This window comes from Pogoniulus pusillus, chromosome 20 (assembly GCF_015220805.1).
Source record: "Pogoniulus pusillus isolate bPogPus1 chromosome 20, bPogPus1.pri, whole genome shotgun sequence".
Lineage (NCBI taxonomy): Eukaryota > Metazoa > Chordata > Aves > Piciformes > Lybiidae > Pogoniulus > Pogoniulus pusillus.
In genome coordinates this window covers 21,467,234-21,488,104 of record NC_087283.1, presented here as the reverse complement: position 1 = coordinate 21,488,104, position 20,871 = coordinate 21,467,234, and the positions used below count along the sequence as shown (strand labels likewise).

Here is a 20,871-nt window from a genome sequence, read left to right as displayed (position 1 = left end):
GGGGTTGGGGGCAGGTTGGAGTGGAGGAGGAGGAGGAGCTGTTGGCAAAGCCAGGGGTGGGTGCTGCTGCCAGGTTGGCACCTATGGCCTGGGCAGGGGGAGGGAAAGCAGAGCTGGGTTCAGCTGGCTCTGAGCTCCTCCTCTGCTGCTCCTCTCCTCACTCCTCGCTCTGGCTTAAAAGCAGCTGCCCAGAGCCACCCCCCCCCCCCAAGTGCCAGAGCTGAGCAAAGTGTGTGGGGGGGCAACTCCCTGCCCACCAACTGCTGTGCCCCTCCACCCCCGAGGTGGTCGCCTGGCTGCTGGGAGACCCCAGGCTCATGGGTGAGAGGTGCCTGGCACCCTCTGCTGCCAGCTCCTGGGGGCTGAATTGGGGGGGGGGCTGGCACAGGAGCAGCCTTTTGTGTCTCCCAGCAGCTGGCACTCCGGAGCACCCCCCAGGGGGCTGGGCCCTGCAGCAGCTTTAGTGCCAGCAGCTGGCACTCCGGAGCACCCCCCAGGGGGCTGGGTCCTGCAGGGGGTTTAGTGCCAAGGCTGGCACAGAAGCAGCCTTCTGTGTCTGCCAGCAGCTGGCACTCCGGAGCACCCCCCAGGGGGCTGGGTCCTGCAGCAGCTTTGGTGCCAGGGCTGGCACAGGAGCAGCCTTTTGTGTCTCCCAGCAGCTGGCATTCCAGAGCACCCCCAGGGGGCTGGGTCCTGCAGCAGCTTTAGTGCCAGGGCTGGCACAGAAGCAGCCTTTTGTGTCTGCCAGCAGCTGGCACTCCGCAGCACCCCCAGGGGGCTGGGTCCTCAGCAGCTTTAGTGCCAGGGTCCTGCAGCAGCTTTAGTGCCAGGGTCCTGCAGCAGCTTTAGTGCCAGGGCTGGCACAGAAGCAGCCTTTTGTGTCTGCCAGCAGCTGGCACTCCGGAGCACCCCCAGGGGGCTGGGTCCTGCAGCAGCTTTAGTGCCAGGGTCCTGCAGCAGCTTTGGTGCCAGGGCTGGCACAGAAGCAGCCTTTTGTGTCTCCCAGCAGCTGGCACTCCGGAGCACCCCCAGGGGGCTGGGTCCTGCAGGGGGTTTAGTGCCAGGGCTGGCACAGAAGCAGCCTTTTGTGTCTGCCAGCAGCTGGCACTCCGGAGCACCCCCAGGGGGCTGGGTCCTGCAGGGGGTTTAGTGCCAGGGCTGGCACAGAAGCAGCCTTTTGTGTCTGCCAGCAGCTGGCACTCCGGAGCACCCCCAGGGGGCTGGGTCCTGCAGCAGCTTTAGTGCCAGGGTCCTGCAGCAGCTTTGGTGCCAGGGCTGGCACAGAAGCAGCCTTTTGTGTCTGCCAGCAGCTGGCACTCCGGAGCACCCCCAGGGGGCTGGGTCCTGCAGTGGGTTTAGTGCCAGGGCTGGCACAGGAGCAGCCTTTTGTGTCTGCCAGCAGCTGGCACTCCGGAGCACCCCCAGGGGGCTGGGTCCTGCAGCAGCTTTGGTGCCAGGGTCCTCCAGCAGCTTTGGTGCCAGGGCTGGCACAGAAGCAGCCTTTTGTGTCTGCCAGCAGCTGGCACTCGGTAGCACCCCCCAGGGGGTTGGGTCCTGCAGCAGCTTTAGTGCCAGGGTCCTGCAGCAGCTTTGGTGCCAGGGCTGGCACAGAAGCAGCCTTTTGTGTCTGCCAGCAGCTGGCACTCCGGAGCACCCCCAGGGGGCTGGGTCCTGCAGCAGCTTTAGTGCCAGGGTCCTGCAGCAGCTTTGGTGCCAGGGCTGGCACAGAAGCAGCCTTTTGTGTCTGCCAGCAGCTGGCACTCCGGAGCACCCCCAGGGGGCTGGGTCCTGCAGTGGGTTTAGTGCCAGGGCTGGCACAGGAGCAGCCTTTTGTGTCTGCCAGCAGCTGGCACTCCGGAGCACCCCCAGGGGGCTGGGTCCTGCAGCAGCTTTGGTGCCAGGGTCCTCCAGCAGCTTTGGTGCCAGGGCTGGCACAGAAGCAGCCTTTTGTGTCTGCCAGCAGCTGGCACTCGGTAGCACCCCCCAGGGGGTTGGGTCCTGCAGCAGCTTTAGTGCCAGGGTCCTGCAGCAGCTTTGGTGCCAGGGCTGGCACAGAAGCAGCCTTTTGTGTCTGCCAGCAGCTGGCACTCCGGAGCACCCCCAGGGGGCTGGGTCCTGCAGCAGCTTTAGTGCCAGGGCTGGCACTCGTCACACGGGCACCGGCCTCAGCTTCCCTGAGGTGGGAAGGAGACACGAGTGGGTCAGCCAAGAGCTAGAGGAAAGGGCACCACCAACGCTGCCCCCAGCCCCAGCAGGTGGCATTTCAGCGAGCTGGCACCGCGAGCAGTCCCCAAAGCAGCCCTGCCAGCGCCCCCGCCTGGCACCTTTGCCCTGGCCAAAGCAGAGCCCTCCACCGGCTCCCGGCCGCGGGCACTCACCTGGCAGCCACGGCTGCCCCCCCCCCCCTCCACTCCTTCAGGCTGAAAGCAAAGGGGAAGAGAGCTTCAGCCTTGGGGCGGGGGGGTGGGCACTGCCCATGCCCCCTGGCATCACCTCCCCCACACTCCAGGTGCCCTCGCTGGGGGGGGCAGCACTCAGCCAGCACCCCAGGGCTAATTAGGCATCAGTTAACGAGCTGGTGACAACTCAGCCAGCTCCCCAGTGGAGGACCCCCCCCTACCCCCCCGAGCTGTGGGCAGCAGAGCCAGGGCATGGTGCCCCAGTACCCACCTGAGGTCTGGAGCCTCCTGCGGATGGAGGCAGAGCGGCTGGAGAGCTGCCCTGGGCTGGGGGCTGCGTGGCCACGGCTGGGGGGCACTGAGGGCCCTGCAGAGTCACCCTAGAGGGGGGGCAAGAGATGTGGCACAGCCTCAGGGTCAGCCCCATGCCAGAGCCCAGGGCCCTGCAGAGTTACCCTAGAGGGGAGCAGAGATGTGGCACAGCCTCAGGGTCAGTCCATGCCAGACCCTGGGGGCTGCATGGCCCTGGCTAGGGGGCACTGAGGTCCCTAGAGACAGGAGACGTGGCACAGCCTCAAGGTCAGCCCATGCCAGACCCTGGGGGCTGCTTGGCCACAGCTAGGGGGCACTGAGGGCCCTGCAGAGTTACCCTAGGGGGGGGGCAAGAGATGTGGCACAGCCTCAGGGTCAGTTCATGCCAGACCCTGGGGGCTGCATGGCTCTGGCTGGGGGGCACTGAGGGCCCTGGAGAGAGGAGATGTGGCATAGCCTCAGGGTCAGGCCAGGCCAGACCCTGGGGGCTGCATAACCCTGGCTGGGGGGCACAGAGGGCTCTGGAGAGAGGAGATGTGGCACAGCCTCAGGGTCAGCCCATGCCACACCCTGGGGGCTGCATAACCCTGGCTGGGGGGCACTGAGGGCTCTGGAGAGAGGAGATGTGGCACAGCCTCAGGGTCAGCCCATGCCACAGCCCCGGGGGCTGGGTGCTGCATGGCTCTGGCTGGGGGGCACAGAGGGCTCTGGAGAGAGGAGATGTGGCACAGCCTCAGGGTCAGCCCATGCCAGAGCCCAGGGGGCTGGGGGCTGCATGGCTCTGGCTGGGGGGCACTGAGGGCCCTGGAGAGAGGAGATGTGGCACAGCCTCAGGGTCAGCCCATGCCAGAGCCCAGGGGGCTGGGGGCTGCATGGCTCTGGCTGGGGGGCACTGAGGGCTCTGGAGAGAGGAGATGTGGCACAGCCTCAGGGTCAGCCCATGCCAGACCCTGGGGGCTGCGTGGTCACGGCTGAGGGGCACTGAGGGCCCTGCAGAGTTACCCTAGGGGGAGGGGATGTGGCACAGCCTCAGAGTCAGTCCAGGCCAGACCCTGGGGGGCTTCATGGCTCTGGCTGGGGGGCACTGAGAGCCCTGCAGAGTCACCCTAGAGGGGGGGCAGGAAATGTGGCACAGCCTCAGGGTCAGCCCCATGCCAAAGCCCAGGGGTGAGGAAGAAGAGGAAGGGGTGAACAAGAAGAGGAAGGGGTGAGCAAGAAGAGGAAGGGGTGAGTAAGAAGAAGAAGAGGTGAGGAAGAAGAGGAAGGGGTGAGCAAGAAGAGGAAGGGGTGAGGAATAGGTGAGCAAGAAGAGGAAGAGGTGAGGAAGAAGAGGAAGAGGTGAGGAAGAAGAGGAAGGGGTGAGCAAGAAGAGGAAGGGGTGAGCAAGAAGAGGAATGGGTGAGGAATAGGTGAGCAAGAAGAGGAAGAGGTGAGGAAGAAGAGGAAGGGGTGAGGAAGAAGAGGAAGGGGTGAGCAAGAAGAGGAAGGGGTGAGCAAGAAGAGGAAGAGGTGAGGAAGAAGAGGAAGGGGTGAGCAAGAAGAGGAAGAGGTGAGGAAGAAGAGGAAGAGGTGAGCAAGAAAAGTAAGAGGTGAGCAAGAAGAGGAAGAGGTGAGGAAGAATAGGAAGGGGTGAGGATGAAGAGGAAAGGGTGAGCAAGAAGAGGAAGGGGTGAGGATGAAGAGGAAAGGGTGGACAAGAAGAGAAAGGGGTGAGGAAGAAGAGGAAGAGGTGAGCAAGAAAAGTAAGAGGTGAGCAAGAAGAGGAAGAGGTGAGGAAGAAGAGGAAGAGGTGAGGAAGAAGAGGAAGGGGTGAGGAAGAAGAGGAAGAGGTGAGGAAGAAGAGGAAGAGGTGAGGAAGAAGAGGAAGGGGTGAGGAATAGGTGAGCAAGAAGAGGAAGGGGTGAGCAAGAAAAGTAAGAGGTGAGCAAGAAGAGGAAGGGGTGAGCAAGAAGAGGAAGGGGTGAGCAAGAAGAGGAAGAGGTGAGGAAGAAGAGGAAGAGGTGAGGAAGATGAGGAAGGGGTGAGGAAGAGGTGAGGAAGAAGAGGAAGGGGTGAGCAAGAAGAAGAAGGGGTGAGCAAGAAGAGGAAGAGGTGAGGAAGAAGAGGAAGGGGTGAGCAAGAAGAGGAAGGGCACCAGCAACCCTTTGGCTACCTCCAGCTGCTCCTGGCTGGGCCAAGAAGCCAACTCAGCCTTCCTGGCGCCAGGTCCCAGCTCCACGGAGCGAACCCTCTCGGCGAACTTGAGGGAGCAGAGGGTCTCACTGCTGTTCTTCTCGGCAGGGGACACCTGTGGGCAGGCAGAATGTCACCCCCCCGCCCCCCCAGGCACTCCTCTTCCTCCCCCCTCCCCAGCCCCAAACACACACACACCGATGCCAGGCAACCAAGCTGCTATTATTAACCCACAGCTCCCCCTCCCCCCGCAGCTGCCACAGGGTCCCCCTCTTGTCCCCGAGGTCCCAGGCACAAGGGAACAGCTGGGGAAGGCTGCAGCAGGTGGCAGTGGCTCAAGAGCCTGCTGGGGAGGGGGTGGGGAAGAGGGATGGAGGATGGGGAGGGGGTGGGGAAGAGGGATGGAGGATGGGGAGGGGGTGGGGAAGAGGGATGGAGGATGGGGAGGGGGGGGGGAAGAGGGATGGAGGATGGGGAGGGGGTGGGGAAGAGGGATGGAGGATGGGGAGGGGGTGGGGAAGAGGGATGGAGGATGGGGAGGGGGTGGGGAAGAGGGATGGAGGATGGGGAGGGGGGGGAAGAGGGATGGAGGATGGGGAGGGGGTGGGGAAGAGGGATGGAGGATGGGGAGGGGGTGGGGAAGAGGGATGGAGGATGGGGAGGGGGGAGAAGAGGGATGGAGGATGGGGAGGGGGGAGAAGAGGGATGGAGGATGGGGAGGGGGTGGGGAAGAGGGATGGAGGATGGGGAGCGGGGGGAAGAGGGATGGAGGATGGGGAGGGGGGGGAAGAGGGATGGAGGATGGGGAGGGGGTGGGGAAGAGGGATGGAGGATGGGGAGGGGGTGGGGAAGAGGGATGGAGGATGGGGAGGGGAGGGAAGAGGGATGGAGGATGGGGAGGGGGTGGGGAAGAGGGATGGAGGATGGGGAGGGGGTGGGGAAGAGGGATGGAGGATGGGGAGGGGGGAGAAGAGGGATGGAGGATGGGGAGGGGGGAGAAGAGGGATGGAGGATGGGGAGGGGGTGGGGAAGAGGGATGGAGGATGGGGAGGGGGTGGGGAAGAGGGATGGAGGATGGGGAGGGGGTGGGGAAGAGGGATGGAGGAGCTGTCAAAGGCTCCTGGCAAGAGAAGGGGGAGAGGGAGAAGCCAACGCTGAGCCCAAAGGGCAGGGCAGGAGCATGGAAGGGTTTAGGTTGGGAGGGACCTTAAAGTTCCAACCTGCCCCCCCAAGGGACACCTTGCACTAGAGCAGGATGCTGGAGGCATGGCCCAGCCTGGCATGGAACAGCTCTGGGCAGGGGAGTGTGGAGCTCCGAGTTCAGCTCACAGCATTTGTCCTTGGTGGGGATGCAGAGGTGGGGGACAAGAGACAGGGAGACAGGGATGGGGAGACAGGGATGGGCAGACAGGGATGGGCAGACAGGGATGGGCAGACAGGGATGGGGAGACAGGGATGGGGGGACAAGAGATGGGGAGACAGGGATGGGGAGACAGGGATGGGGAGACAGGGATGGGGAGACAGGGATGGGGAGACAGAGATGGGGACACAGGGATGGGGACACAGGGATGGGGACACAGGGATGGGGAGACAGAAGGGGAGACAGAAGGGGAGACAGGGATAGGGACACAGGGATGGGGAGACAGATGGGGGCACAGATGGGGACACAGATGGGGACACAGGGATGGGGAGACAGATGGGGACACAGGGATGGGGAGACAGATGGGGACACAGGGATGGGGAGACAGATGGGGACACAGGGATGGGGGCACAGGGATAGGGAGCCAGAAGGGGACACAGGGATGGGGAGACAGATGGGGACACAGGAATAGGGAGATATGGGGACAGGGATGGGGAGCCAGATGGGGGCACAGATGGGGACACAGATGGGGACACAGGGATGGGGAGACAGATGGGGACACAGGGATGGGGAGACAGATGGGGACACAGGGATAGGGGGACATGGGGACAGGGATGGGGAGACAGATGGGGGCACAGGGATGGGGAGACAGATGGGGGCACAGGGATGGGGAGACAGATGGGGACACAGGGATGGGGAGACAGAAGGGGACACAGGGATGGGGAGACAGGGATGGGGAAACAGGGATGGGGACACAGGTATTGGGAGCCAGAAGGGGACACAGGGATAGGGAGCCAGATGGGGACACAGGGATGGGAAGACAGAAGGGGACACAGGGATGGGGAGACAGGGATGGGGAGACAGGGATGGGGAGACAGGGATGGGGAGACAGGGATGGGGAAAGCAGCCGGAGGGGCCCCTTGCGTGCCCCTACCTGCACCATCATGAGGGTCTTGCTGTCCCCGCTGAGGGAGTCCTGCAGCAGGTAGGTGAGCTTGGAGTTGCGGAAGGGGACGTGGCCCTGGCGGGAGCGCAGGGCGTAGATGACATCGCCCAGAGCCGCCAGGGACTTGTTGATGTGCTGCGCTTCGCGGAGCCGACTGCCCTCCGCGCCCGACCGCCCGACCCGCTCCGACCCTGCCAGGTCCACCAGGTTCAGCTTCCCTGGCGGCACAAAGGCGGCTGGCATCAGCGCGGCTGTGCCCTCCCCCCGCGGCCCCCGCGGAGGTGAGGAGGAGGAGGAGGAGGGGGAACAGGGCAGAGAATCAGAGAAGCAGAGAACCAGAGAATCCAGCAGGTTGGAAGAGAGCTGCGAGCTCAGTGCCCAACCTAGCAGCCAGCCCTGGGCAAGCAGAGCATGGCACTGAGTGCCAACCTAGCACCCAGCCCTGCCCAAAAAACCACACCATGGCACTCAGTGCCAACCTAGCACCCAGCTCTGCCCAAACAACCACACCATGGCACTCAGTGCCAGCCTAGCACCCAGCCCTGCCCAAACAACCACACCATGGCACTCACTGCCAACCTAGCACCCAGCCCTGCCCAACCAACCACACCATGGCACTCAGTGCCAACCTAGCACCCAGCCCTGCCCAACCAACCACACCATGGCACTCAGTGCCAACCTAGCACCCAGCCCTGCCCAAACAACCACACCATGGCACTCAGTGCCAACCTAGCACCCAGCCCTGCCCAACCAACCACACCATGGCACTCACTGCCAACCTAGCAGCCAGCCCTGCCCAATCAACCACACCATGGCACTCAGTGCCAACCTAGCACCCAGCCCTGCCCAACCAACCACACCATGGCACTCAGTGCCAACCTAGCACCCAGCCCTGCCCAAACAACCAGAGCATGGCACTCAGTGCCAACCTAGCACCCAGCTCTGCCCAACCAACCATACCATGGCACTCAGTGCCAACCTAGCACCCAGCCCTGCCCAAACAACCACACCATGGCACTCAGTGCCCAACCTGGCACCCAGCCCTGCCCAACCAACCACACCATGGCACTCAGTGCCAACCTAGCACCCAGCCCTGCCCAAACAACCACACCATGGCACTCAGGGCCCAGCCAGCCTTGGCTCCAACCCCTCCAGCCACAGCCACTCCACCACCTCCCTGGGCAGCCCATGCCAGTGCCAATCACTCTCTCTGCCAGGAGCTTCCTCCTCACAGCCAGCCCACACCTGCCCTGCCACAGCTTCAGCCTGGGGCCCCTTCTGCTGCTGCTGCCTGCCTGGCACCAGAGCCCAACCCCACCTGGCTACAGCCTCCCTGCAGGCAGCTGCAGGCAGCAATCAGCTCTGCCCTGAGCCTCCTCTGCTGCAGCCTGCACCCCCCCAGCTCCCTCAGCCTCTCCTCACAGGGCTGTGCTCCAGGCCCCTCCCCAGCCTTGCTGCCCTTCTCTCAGCACCTTCCAGCACCTCAGCAGCTCTCTGCAATTCAGGAGCCCACAGCTGGACACAGCACTCCAGGGCTGGCCTGAGCAGGGCTGGGCACAGGGGCACAAGAACCTCCCTTCTCCTGCTGCCCACACTGCTCCTCAGCCAGCCCAGGATGCCACTGGCTCTGCTGCCCACCTGGGCACACTGCTGCCTCCTCTGCAGCCTACTGTCTATCAGTACCCCCAGGTCACCTGGCATCCCTCCTGGCACACCCACCCGTGGTCCTCAGCCCGGTGCTGCGGTCCAAGCCGCGGACGGTGACGATGAGGAGGGCATGGGAGCGAGAGCTGTGCTCGTTCAGGTTGGTGCACTCTGTGGCACGGTTGACATGGCCAAACTCGAAGACCTGGTGGGGAGGAAGAAACTGTGGGCAGTGAGGGTGGGCAGAGCCTGGCACAGGTTGCCCAGGGAGGTTGTGGAGCACAGACACAGTGAGGGTGGGCAGAGCCTGGCACAGGCTGCCCAGGGAGGTTGTGGAGCACAGAGACACAGTGAGGGTGGGCAGAGCCTGGCACAGGTTGCCCAGGTGAGGTTGTGGAGCACAGACACAGTGAGGGTGGGGAGAGCCTGGCACAGGTTGCCCAGGGAGGTTGTGGAGCACAGAGACACAGTGAGGATGGGCAGAGCCTGGCACAGGTTGCCCAGGGAGGTTGGGAAGCCAGGGGAAGTAGCTGAGAGGTGTACCCAACCTGCCTCAAACCCCCCACGATGCCCTCCCCCAACCTTTAAGGTACCCTCTTGTAACCCAAGCAACAAGAGCTGACTGCTGCCAGGTGCCCTGCAGGCAGAGGGTGGCAGGCAGGACACGGGTGGCTGCCAGCATCCCACTCACCCCTCGGGGGCCATCAGCTTTGTGCCACCCCTGCCCCTTCCACGGGACAGGAACTGCCACATGGATGGCACCCAGGGACCACTTTGGGTCTCCCCCTGGCACTTCAGAAACACTGCCAAAGCTGGGGGGGGCTCACACAGAGACCCCTTAACCCCCCCCACCCCCCAGCTTGACCCCAGTGCCACTCACTGCCCCCCATCTCCTCACTGCCCCCCATCTCCTCACACCTTGTTGATGTCCTCCACGCTCTGCACCCTGAACTCGGTCAGCCCTGGCACGTAGAGCTGCCCACTGCCATCTGGGCACAGCTTGATCTCCAGCTTCTCCTGGGGCTCCTTCCCCAGCAGGTCCCTGGATAAAGGGGAGGGCCCCATCATCATCATCATCATCATCATCATCATCATCATCATCATCATCATCATCATCATCTTTACAATCATCCACACCTTGGGCTAGGGGTGATAGGTGCCAGCTGCCCCCTGGCACAGGGCTGTGTGCCAAGGCTGCCAGAGCACCTCCCTGCTCCCAGAGATGCTGCCCTCTGGCACAGCATCCCCACCATGGCACAGGGCTGTGTGCCAAGGCTGCCAGAGCACCTCCCTGCTCCCAAGCACACTGCCCTCTGGCACAGCATCCCCACCATAGCACAGGGCAGTGTGCCAAGGCTGCCAGAGCACCTCCCTGCTCCCAAGCACACTGCCCTCTGGCACAGCATCCCCACCATGGCACAGGACTGTGTGCCAAGGCTGCCAGAGCACCTCCCTGCTCCCAGGCACACTGCCCTCTGGCACAGCATCCCCACCATGGCACAGGGCTGTGTGCCAAGGCTGCCAGAGCACCTCTCTGCTCCCAGGCACACTGCCCTCTGGCACAGCATCCCCACCATGGCACAGGGCTGTGTGCCAAGGCTGCCAGAGCACCTCCCTGCTCCCAGGCACACTGCCCTCTGGCACAGCATCCCCACCATGGCACAGGGCTGTGTGCCAAGGCTGCCAGAGCACCTCTCTGCTCCCAGGCACACTGCCCTCTGGCACAGCATCCCCACCATGGCACAGGGCTGTGTGCCAAGGCTGCCAGAGCAGCTCCCTGCTCCCAGGCACACTGCCCTCTGGCACAGCATCCCCACCATGGCACAGGGCTGTGTGCCAAGGCTGCCAGAGCAGCTCCCTGCTCCCAGGCACACTGCCCTCTGGCACAGCATCCCCACCATGGCACAGGGCTGTGTGCCAAGGCTGCCAGAGCACCTCCCTGCTCCCAGGCACACTGCCCTCTGGCACAGCATCCCCACCCACCATGGCACAGGGCTGTGTGCCAAGGCTGCCAGAGCACCTCCCTGCTCCCAAGCACACTGCCCTCTGGCACAGCATCCCCACCATGGCACAGGGCTGTGTGCCAAGGCTGCCAGAGCACCTCTCTGCTCCCAGGCACACTGCCCTCTGGCACAGCATCCCCACCCACCATGGCACAGGGCTGTGTGCCAAGGCTGCCAGAGCACCTCCCTGCTCCCAGGCACACTGCCCTCTGGCACAGCATCCCCACCATGGCACAGGGCTGTGTGCCAAGGCTGCCAGAGCACCTCCCTGCTCCCAGGCACACTGCCCTCTGGCACAGCATCCCCACCATGGCACAGGGCTGTGTGCCAAGGCTGCCAGAGCACCTCCCTGCTCCCAGGCACACTGCCGTCTGGCACAGCATCCCCACCATGGCACAGGGCTGTGTGCCAAGGCTGCCAGAGCACCTCCCTGCTCCCAGGCACACTGCCCTCTGGCACAGCATCCCCACCATGGCACAGGGCTGTGTGCCAAGGCTGCCAGAGCACCTCTCTGCTCCCAGGCACACTGCCCTCTGGCACACCATCCCCACCATGGCACAGGGCTGTGTGCCAAGGCTGCCAGAGCACCTCCCTGCTCCCAGGCACACTGCCCTCTGGCACAGCATCCCCACCATGGCACAGGGCTGTGTGCCAAGGCTGCCAGAGCAGCTCCCTGCTCCCAGGGATGCTGCCCTCTGGCACAGCATCCCCACCATGGCACAGGGCTGTGTGCCAAGGCTGCCAGGGCAGCTCCCTGCTCCCAGGCACACTGCCCTCTGGCACAGCATCCCCACCATGGCACAGGGCTGTGTGCCAAGGCTGTCAGAGCAGCTCCCTGCTCCCAGGCACACTGCCCTCTGGCACAGCATCCCCACCATGGCACAGGGCTGTGTGCCAAGGCTGCCAGAGCAGCTCCCTGCTCCCAGGGGTGCTGCCCATCCTATTTATAGTCCTCAACTCTCCAGCTGCCACCCAACCCAGACCTTCCTCCCCCTTGGCATTCCTCCTTCCCACCATCCACACGGATCTGCCCCTCCAGCCTCTCCCCAGCTCCTCCTGCCCACAGCTGCCCCTGGCACCATGCCCAAGCTGCCAGGTAGGAATTTCTATATATAGTGGTGGGGGGCAGGGGGGGGTTGGGGGTGGCCCTCGGGGGGCATCCAGGCTGGGAGAGCAGCAGCAGCAGGCTGAGAGTGGAGCAAAGGCACCAAACCAAAGCTCCCCCTGCATCAAATGCACCAAACCAAACCCACTCAAACCAAATGCACCAAACCAAACCCACTCAAACCAAATGCACCAAACCAACCCCCACAACCAAATGCACCAAACCCACTCAAACCAAATGCACCAAACCAACCCCCACAACCAAATGCACCAAACCAAACCTCCCCCAACACCAAACCAAACCAAACCCACCCCAATCAAATGCAAACCAAACCCACTCAAACCAAATGCACCAAACCAACCCCCACAACTAAATGCACCAAACCAAACCCAACCCAGCCAAATGCAAACCAAACCCACCCAAACCAAATGCACCAAACCAAACCCAACCCAACCAAATGCAAACCAAACCCACCCAAACCAAATGCACCAAACCAAACCTCCCCCAACACCAAATGCACCAAATCAAACCTCCCCCCAAACAAATGCACCAAACCAAACCTCCCCCAACACCAAATGCACCAAACCAACCCCCACAACCAAATGCACCAAACCAAACCTCCCCCAACACCAAACCAAACCCAACCAAATGCAAACCAAACCCACCCAAACCAAATGCACCAAACCAAACCTCCCCCAACACCAAATGCACCAAATCAAACCTCCCCCCAAACAAATGCACCAAACCAAACCTCCCCCAACACCAAATGCACCAAACCAAACCCAACCCAACCAAATGCAAACCAAACCCATCCCAACCAAGTGCACCAAACCAAACCTCTCTCAACACCAAATGCACCAAACCAAACCCATCCCAACCAAATGCACCAAATCAAACCTCCCCCAACACCAAATGCACCAAGCCAAACCCAACCCAACCAAATGCAAACCAAACCCATCCCAACCAAGTGCACCAAACCAAACCTCTCTCAACACCAAATGCACCAAACCAAACCCATCCCAACCAAATGCACCAAATCAAACCTCCCCCAACACCAAATGCACCAAACCAAACCCAACCCAACCAAATGCAAACCAAACCCATCCCAACCAAGTGCACCAAACCAAACCTTCCCCCAAACAAATGCACCAAACCAAACCCACCCCAAACAAATGAACCAAACCAACCCCCCCACAATCAAATGCACCAAACCAAACCTCCTCACACACCAAATGCACCAACCCAAACCCATCCCAACCAAGTGCACCAAACCAAACCTCCCCCCAGCCAAACGGGACAGGGCAGGAGAGCAATATGGGGTGATGCAGAGCAGCGTGGGGTGATGCAGAGCAGCGTGGGGGGATGCAGAGCAGCGTGGGGTGATGCAGAGCAGCGTGGGGGGATGCAGAGCAGCGTGGGGGGATGCAGAGCAGCGTGGGGGGATGCAGAGCAGTGTGGGGGGATGCAGAGCAGCGTGGGGTGATGCAGAGCAGCGTGGGGGGATGCAGAGCAGCGTGGGGGGATGCAGAGCAGCGTGGGGGGATGCAGAGCAGTGTGGGGTGATGCAGAGTAGCTTGGGGTGATGCAGAGCAGTGTGGGGGGATGCAGAGTAGCTTGGGGTGATGCAGAGCAGTGTGGGGGGATGCAGAGCAGTGTGGGGTGATGGAGAGTAGCTTGGGGTGATGCAGAGCAGTGTGGGGTGATGCAGAGTAGCTTGGGGTGATGCAGAGCAGTGTGGGGTGATACAGGGCAGCGTGGGGTGATACAGGGCAGCGTGGGGTGATACAGGGCAGTATGGGGTGATGCAGAGCAGCGTGGGGGGATGCAGAGCAGCGTGGGGGGATGCAGAGCAGCGTGGGGTGATGCAGAGCAGCTTGGGGTGATGCAGAGCAGCGTGGGGTGATGCAGAGCAGCGTGGGGTGATGCAGAGCAGCGTGGGGGGATGCAGAGCAGCGTGGGGTGATGCAGAGCAGTGTGGGGGGATGCAGAGCAGCGTGGGGGGATGCAGAGCAGTGTGGGGGGATGCAGAGCAGTGTGGGGTGATGCAGAGCAGTGTGGGGGGATGCAGAGCAGCGTGGGGGGATGCAGAGCAGCGTGGGGGGATGCAGAGTAGCTTGGGGTGATACAGAGCAGTGTGGGGTGATGCAGAGCAGTGTGGGGTGATACAGAGCAGTGTGGGGTGATGCAGAGCAGTGTGGGGTGATGCAGAGCAGCGTGGGGGGATGCAGAGCAGCGTGGGGTGATGCAGAGCAGTGTGGGGTGATGCAGAGTAGCTTGGGGTGATGCAGAGCAGTGTGGGGGGATGCAGAGTAGCTTGGGGTGATGCAGAGCAGTGTGGGGGGATGCAGAGCAGTGTGGGGTGATGGAGAGTAGCTTGGGGTGATGCAGAGCAGTGTGGGGTGATGCAGAGTAGCTTGGGGTGATGCAGAGCAGTGTGGGGTGATACAGGGCAGCGTGGGGTGATACAGGGCAGCGTGGGGTGATACAGGGCAGTATGGGGTGATGCAGAGCAGTGTGGGGGGATGCAGAGCAGTGTGGGGGGATGCAGAGCAGTGTGGGGGGATGCAGAGTAGCGTGGGGGGATGCAGAGCAGCGTGGGGTGATACAGGGCAGTGTGGGGTGATACAGAGCAGCGTGGGGTGATGCAGAGCAGCGTGGGGTGATGCAGAGCAGCGTGGGGTGATGCAGAGCAGCGTGGGGGGATGCAGAGCAGTGTGGGGTGATACAGAGCAGCGTGGGGGGATGCAGAGCAGTGTGGGGTGATACAGAGCAGCGTGGGGTGATGCAGAGCAGCGTGGGGGGATGCAGAGCAGCGTGGGGGGATGCAGAGCAGCGTGGGGGGATGCAGAGCAGCGTGGGGTGATACAGAGCAGCGTGGGGGGATGCCCAGCCACAGCAGGTGCCCAGCAGCTCCACTCCCCCCCCCCTCCTCCCCCAGGGAGAGCTTTCCTTCCCTCCCCACACCTGAGGGACTCGTTGTAGATCTCGGCAGCGCTGACACTGATGGCATAGTCCCAGTCAGCCTCCTTGCCCCGCACCTCGGAGAAGAGGAGCTGCAAAGCCCTCTGGTTGATCCCAGGGTTGGCTGCTGTGCCCTGATGGGTTGGAAAGGGAGAAAAGGAAGGGCAGGAAGGAAAAATAAAGCACCACGAGGCTCTCTTGCATCTTTCCCCCCTCCACCACCGCCCTTCTTTTTGCTGCTAAGCAGCAGCATAACTCAGAGGGCTGCAGGAAGCCCCTTGGTAGCAGCGGTGCCTGGTGCTGGGCTCCAAGGTGGGCATCGTTCTGGTTAGGGGGAAGGTGCTGAGGCTGGGCAGAGGGAAGGGAAAGAGGGAAGCAAAGGCAAGCAAATTCACCTCCATGGTGTAGGTTTTCCCTGCCCCTGTCTGGCCATAGGCAAAGATGCAGACGTTGTAGCCATCGATGCAGGAGGTGACCAAGGCTTGGACCTCCTGGAACACCTTGGGGGAGAAGGTAGGGGGAGGGTCAGAGGAAGCACAGGGTCACAGGGTCGTAGAAGAACAGTCACAGAGTCACAGTCACAGAGAATCAGAGAGTCACAGTCACAGGGTCACAGTCACAGAGTCACAGTCACAGAGAGTCAGAGAATCAGGGAGTCACAGAGAGTCACAGAGAGTCACAGTCACAGAGAGTCACAGGGTCACAGTCAGAGTCACAGGGTCACAGTCAGAGTCACAGTCACAGTCAGAGAATCAGTCATAGACACAGAGAGTCACAGTCACAGAGAGTCAGTTAGAGAATCAGTCACAGTCACAGAGAGTCAGAGTCACAGTCACAGGCAGAGAGTCACAGTCAGAGAGGCACAGTCACAGTCACAGAATCAGTCACAGAGTTACAGTCACAGAGAGTCAGTGCCAGAGAATCAGTCACAGAGTGTCACAGATTCACAGTCAGAGAGAATCAGAGACACAGAGAATCACAGTCACAGTGTCACAGAATCACAGTCACAGAGTCACAGTCACAGAGTGTCAGTCACAGAGTGTCAGTCACAGAGTGTCAGTCACAGAGTGTCAGTCACAGAGTGTCAGTCACAGAGAATCAGAGACACAGAGAATCAGTCACAGAGTCACAGTGTCACAGTCACAGAGTCACAGACACAGAGAATCAGAGACACAGAGAATCAGTCACAGAGTCACAGAGTCACAGTCACAGAGTCACAGAGTCACAGACACAGAGAATCAGAGACACAGAGAATCAGTCACAGAGTCACAGTCACAGAGTCACAGAGTCAGTCACAGAGTCACAGTCACAGAGTCACAGAGTCACAGTCACAGAGAACCACTGAATCAGTGAATCAGTCACAGAGAGTCACAGTCACAGAGAACCAGAGACACAGAGTACCAGAGACACAGAGAACCAGAGACACAGAGAACCAGAGACACAGAGAACCAGAGACACAGAGTCACAGTCACAGAGTCACAGTCACAGAGAACCAGAGACACAGAGAATCACAGTCACAGTCACAGACACAGAGAACCAGAGACACAGAGAATCACAGTCACAGAGTCACAGAGAATCACAGAGTCACAGTCACAGAGAATCACAGTCACAGTCACAGAGAACCAGAGACACAGAGAATCACAGTCACAGAGTGTCACAATCACAGTCACAGAGTGTCACAGTCACAGAGAATCAGAGACACAGAGAATCACAGTCACAGAGTCACAGACACAGAGAATCACAGAGTCACAGTCACAGAGAACCAGAGACAGAGAATCACAGTCACAGAGTGTCACAATCACAGTCACAGAGTGTCACAGTCACAGAGAACCAGAGACACAGAGAATCACAGTCACAGAGTCACAGAGTCACAGTCACAGAGTCCCAGAGTGTCAGGGGCTGGAAGGGACCTCCAAAGCTCATCCAGTCCAAGCCCCCTGCCAGGCAGGATCATCCCTATCAGGTCACACAGGGACACATCCAGGTGGGTTTGGAGCATCTCCAGAGAGGGAGACTCCACAGCCCCCCTGGGCAGCCTGTGCCAGGGTTCTGCCACCCTCACAGGGCAAAAACTTCCTCCTCAACCTCAACCCCCACTCACTGCCCCTTGTGCTGGGCATCACCCAGCAGAGCCTGGCCCCAGCCTCTGGGCACTCAGCCTGCACAGCTTCATCAGCACGAATGAGGTCACCTCTCAGCCTCCTCCTCTCCAAGCTAAGAGCCTCAGCCCCCTCAGGCTCTCCTCCTAGCAGAGCTGTTCCATTCCCTTCAGCATCCTCATGGCTCTGTGCTGGACTCTCTCCAGCAGTTCTCTGTCCCTCTTGAACTGGGGGGGCCCAGAACTGGACAGGGCACTCCAGATAGGGTCTCAGCAGGGCAAAGCAGAGGAGCAGGAGAACCTCTCTCCACCTACTCCCCACAGCCCTTCTCATGCACCCCAGACTGGCATTGCCCTTCCTCTCAGCCTCCTCCTCTCCAAGCTAAGAGCCTCAGCTCCCTCAGGCTCTCCTCACAAGGAAGATGCTCAACTTCCTTCATCATTATTGTGGCTCTGCTCTGGACTCCTTCAAGCAGTTCCCTGAGGTCCTTCTTGAGCTGAGGGTGCCAGAAGTGGACAGGGCACTGCAGATGCAGCCTCAGCAGGGCAGAGGAGAGGAGGAGGAGCAGGAGAACCTCTCTGACCTACTCCCCACAGCCCTTCTCATGCACCCCAAACTGGCATTGCCCTTCCTCTCAGCCTCCTCCTCTCCAAGCTAAGAGCCTCAGCTCCCTCAGGCTCTCCTCCTAACAGAGCTGTCCATTCCCTTCAGCATCCTCATGGCTCTGTGCTGGACTCTCTCCAGCAGTTCTCTGTCCCTCTTGAACTGGGGGGGCCCAGAACTGGACAGGGCACTCCAGGTGCAGCCTCAGCAGGGCAGAGCAGAGGAGCAGCAGAACCTCTCTCCACAGCCCTTTTAACCCAGGATGGCACTGGCCCTGCTGGCCACCAGAGCACGCTGCTGGCTCAGAGAAGGACTGGCAAGGTACCCACCTCCTCCTGGGATGCCTGGGGGGGGAAGACCTTATCCAGCTCGAAGGACACCTGCTTGCCCTTGTGCAGGAGGTGCAGGACGGCGTCGTCGTCGGCGTCGAAGGTGACAGCGTTGGCAGCCTCGGGGCCCTCCCCGTCCTCCTTGGTGATGGGCCGGACCCTCCCGAAGACGCGGATGTTCCCTGGGGATGCAGGGATGCTCTCAGCCCCGCTGAGCCCTGCCCCCGCCCCCTCCCGACGCCACGGCGCCACCAGCAAACGCTGCACGGGCTGAAGGGCTGCACCTCGCTGCCCGCCGCAGCGTCCTGCCGCTAGCCAGAGCCTCCCACGGGCAGGTGGAGCCTTGGCACCCAACCAAAGATTGGCACCCAACTAAAGCTTGGCACCCAAACAAACAGCAAACCTTGGCACCCAACTAAACCTTGGCACCAAACCAAACCTTGGCACACAAGCAAAGCTTGGCACCTAAACAAACCTTGGCACCCAAGCAAACCTTGGCACCAAACCAAACCTTGGCACCCAACCAAACCTTGGCACCTAACCAAACCTTGGCACCCAAGCAAACAGCAAACCTTGGCACTCAACCAAACCTGGGCACCTAACCAAACCTCGGCACCAAAACAAACCTTGGCACCTAACCAAACCTCAGCACCAAAGCAAACCTTGGCACCCAACCAAACCTTGGCACCTAAACAAACCTTGGCACCCAAGCAAACAGCAAACCTTGGCACTCAACCAAACCTTGGCACCTAAACAAACCTTGGCACCCAAGCAAACCTCGGCACCTAACCAAACCTCGGCACCAAAGCAAACCTTGGCACCCAAAAAAACCTTGCACCCAACCAAATCTTGGCACCCAACCAAACCTTGGCAGCCAACCAAACCTTGGCACCCAAGCAAACCTTGGCACCCAAGCAAACAGCAAAAACCTTGGCACCCAAACAAACCTTGGCACCAAACCAAACCTTGGCAGCCAACCAAACCTTGGCACCCAAGCAAACAGCAAACATGGCACTCAACCAAACCTTGGCACCTAAACAAACCTTGGCACCTAAACAAATCTTGGCACCCAACCAAACCTTGGCGCTCAACCAAACCTTGGCACCAAAGCAAACCTTGGCACCCAAGCAAACCTTGGCACCCAAGCAAACCTTGGCACCCAAGCAAACAGCAAACCTTGGCACCTAACCAAACCTTGGCACCTAACCAAACCTTGGCACCCAACCAAAACTTGGCACCCAACCAAAACTTGGCACCCAACCAAAACTTGGCACCCAAGCATCTTATGGGGAGGTGAAACAGCCATACCTTGGCACCCAACCAAACCTTGGCACCCAACCATCTGATGGGGCCATGCAGCACCCCAGCCATGGCACCCAACCACCTTACAGGGCCAGGGAGCAGCCAAACCTTGGCACTCAACCATCTGATAGGGCCATGGAGCAGCCAAACCATCTTATGGAGATGTGGAGCATCCAAACCTTGGCACCCAACCATCTGATGGAGCCATGCAGCACCCCAGCCATGGCACCCAACCACCTTACAGGGCCAGGGAGCAGCCAAACCTTGGCACTCAACCATCTGATGGGGCCATGGAGCAGCCAAACCATCTTATGGGGATGTGGAGCAGCCAAACCTTGGCACCCAACCATCTGGTGGGACCATGGAGCAGCCAAACCTTGGCACCCAACCATCTGATGAGGCCATGCAGCACCCCAGCCATGGCACCCAACCACCATAGCAAGCCAGGGAGCAGCCAAACCTTGGCACCCAACCATCTGCTGGAGCCATGCAGCACCCCAGCCATGGCACCCAACCACCTTACAGGGCCAGGGAGCAGCCAAACCTTGGCACCCAAGCATCTGATGAGGCCATGCAGCACCCCAGCCATGGCACCCAACCACCTTACAGGGCCAGGGAGCAGCCAAACCTTGGCACCCAATCATCTGATGGGGACATGGATCACTCCATCCATAGCACCCAACCACCTTACAGGGCCAGGGAGCAGCCAAACCTTGGCACTCAACCATCTTATGGGGACGTGGAGCAACCAAACCTTGGCACCCAAGCATCTGATGGAGCCATGCAGCACCCCAGCCATGGCACCCAACCACCATAGCAAGCCAGGGAGCAGCCAAACCTTGGCACCCAACCATCTGATGAGGCCATGCAGCACCCCAGCCATGGCACCCAACCACCTTACAGGCCCAGGGAGCATCCAAACCTTGGCACCCAACCCCCTCCCGACGCCACGCAGCATCTCGCCGCCACCTAACCGCCTCGTGGGGCCACGAAGAAGCAGCCAAGCCACGGTGCTGGGATGCTCCAGAGCGTCTCCAGCCAGCCCTGCTGGCCCTGCTGGCCCCTGGCAAGCCCTGCTGGCCCCTGGCAGGCCCTGCCCTCCCCACCCTGCTGCACCTTTCAGCCGCACCAGTTCGTTGTGGCACTTCTTGCGCAGCTGCAGCTCGCGGCGGTACTTGCGCAGCAGCTCCCGGTTGGTGCTGTGCACCTCCTCGATGGCCTGGCTGATCTGGAGTGGGAGTGGAAAGGTGGAATGACACCAAGAGGAGAGGGTTAGAAGGCAGCTCTGTAGATCATCCAGTCCAAAAAAAAACCTGCCCTGCCCAAGCAAAGGTGAGGTCAGGCAGGAAGGCATCCGAGCGGGCATGGGGCACCTGCAGCGAAGGAGGCTCCACGACCTCTGTGGGCAGCCTGCTCCAGGTCTCCAGCAGCCTCAACCCAAGCAAGTTGGTGCTGATGTTGAGGTGGAGCTTCCTGGGTGCCAGCTCATACCCATTGTCAGTGGGCAGCACCCCAAAGAGCCTGGAACCTTCTTCTTGACCCCCACCCCTCAGATATGGACAGGCATTGAGCAGGTCCTCTCTCAGCCTTCTCTTCTCCAGGCTACCCAGCCCCAGGGCTCTCAGCCTTCCTCCAC

At 60.9% G+C, this 20,871-nt stretch overlaps 1 protein-coding gene across 4 annotated transcripts in view; it reads right to left on the bottom strand.

Moving 5' to 3' along the window:
• Nucleotides 1-2,023: 2,023 nt before the first annotated feature.
• Nucleotides 2,024-20,871, bottom strand: part of KIFC3 (kinesin family member C3) — a 49,578-nt gene continuing 30,730 nt past the window's right edge. The window contains exons 12-21 of one of the 4 annotated variants that reach the window (XM_064160546.1): nucleotides 20,352-20,463; nucleotides 17,934-18,115; nucleotides 15,298-15,402; nucleotides 14,906-15,036; nucleotides 9,752-9,875; nucleotides 8,909-9,038; nucleotides 7,178-7,407; nucleotides 4,864-4,998; nucleotides 2,676-2,779; nucleotides 2,024-2,179 (exon numbers count right to left, since the gene is read on the bottom strand). In XM_064160546.1, coding sequence (XP_064016616.1) covers nucleotides 2,149-2,179; nucleotides 2,676-2,779; nucleotides 4,864-4,998; nucleotides 7,178-7,407; nucleotides 8,909-9,038; nucleotides 9,752-9,875; nucleotides 14,906-15,036; nucleotides 15,298-15,402; nucleotides 17,934-18,115; nucleotides 20,352-20,463 — 1,284 coding nt within the window. In that variant the 3' untranslated portion in view covers nucleotides 2,024-2,148. Of the gene's footprint in view, nucleotides 2,180-2,675; nucleotides 2,780-4,863; nucleotides 4,999-7,177; nucleotides 7,408-8,908; nucleotides 9,039-9,751; nucleotides 9,876-14,905; nucleotides 15,037-15,297; nucleotides 15,403-17,933; nucleotides 18,116-20,351; nucleotides 20,464-20,871 lie in introns of those variants that run through there. The other 3 variants (XM_064160548.1, XM_064160549.1, XM_064160547.1) reach the window with 3 other exon arrangements.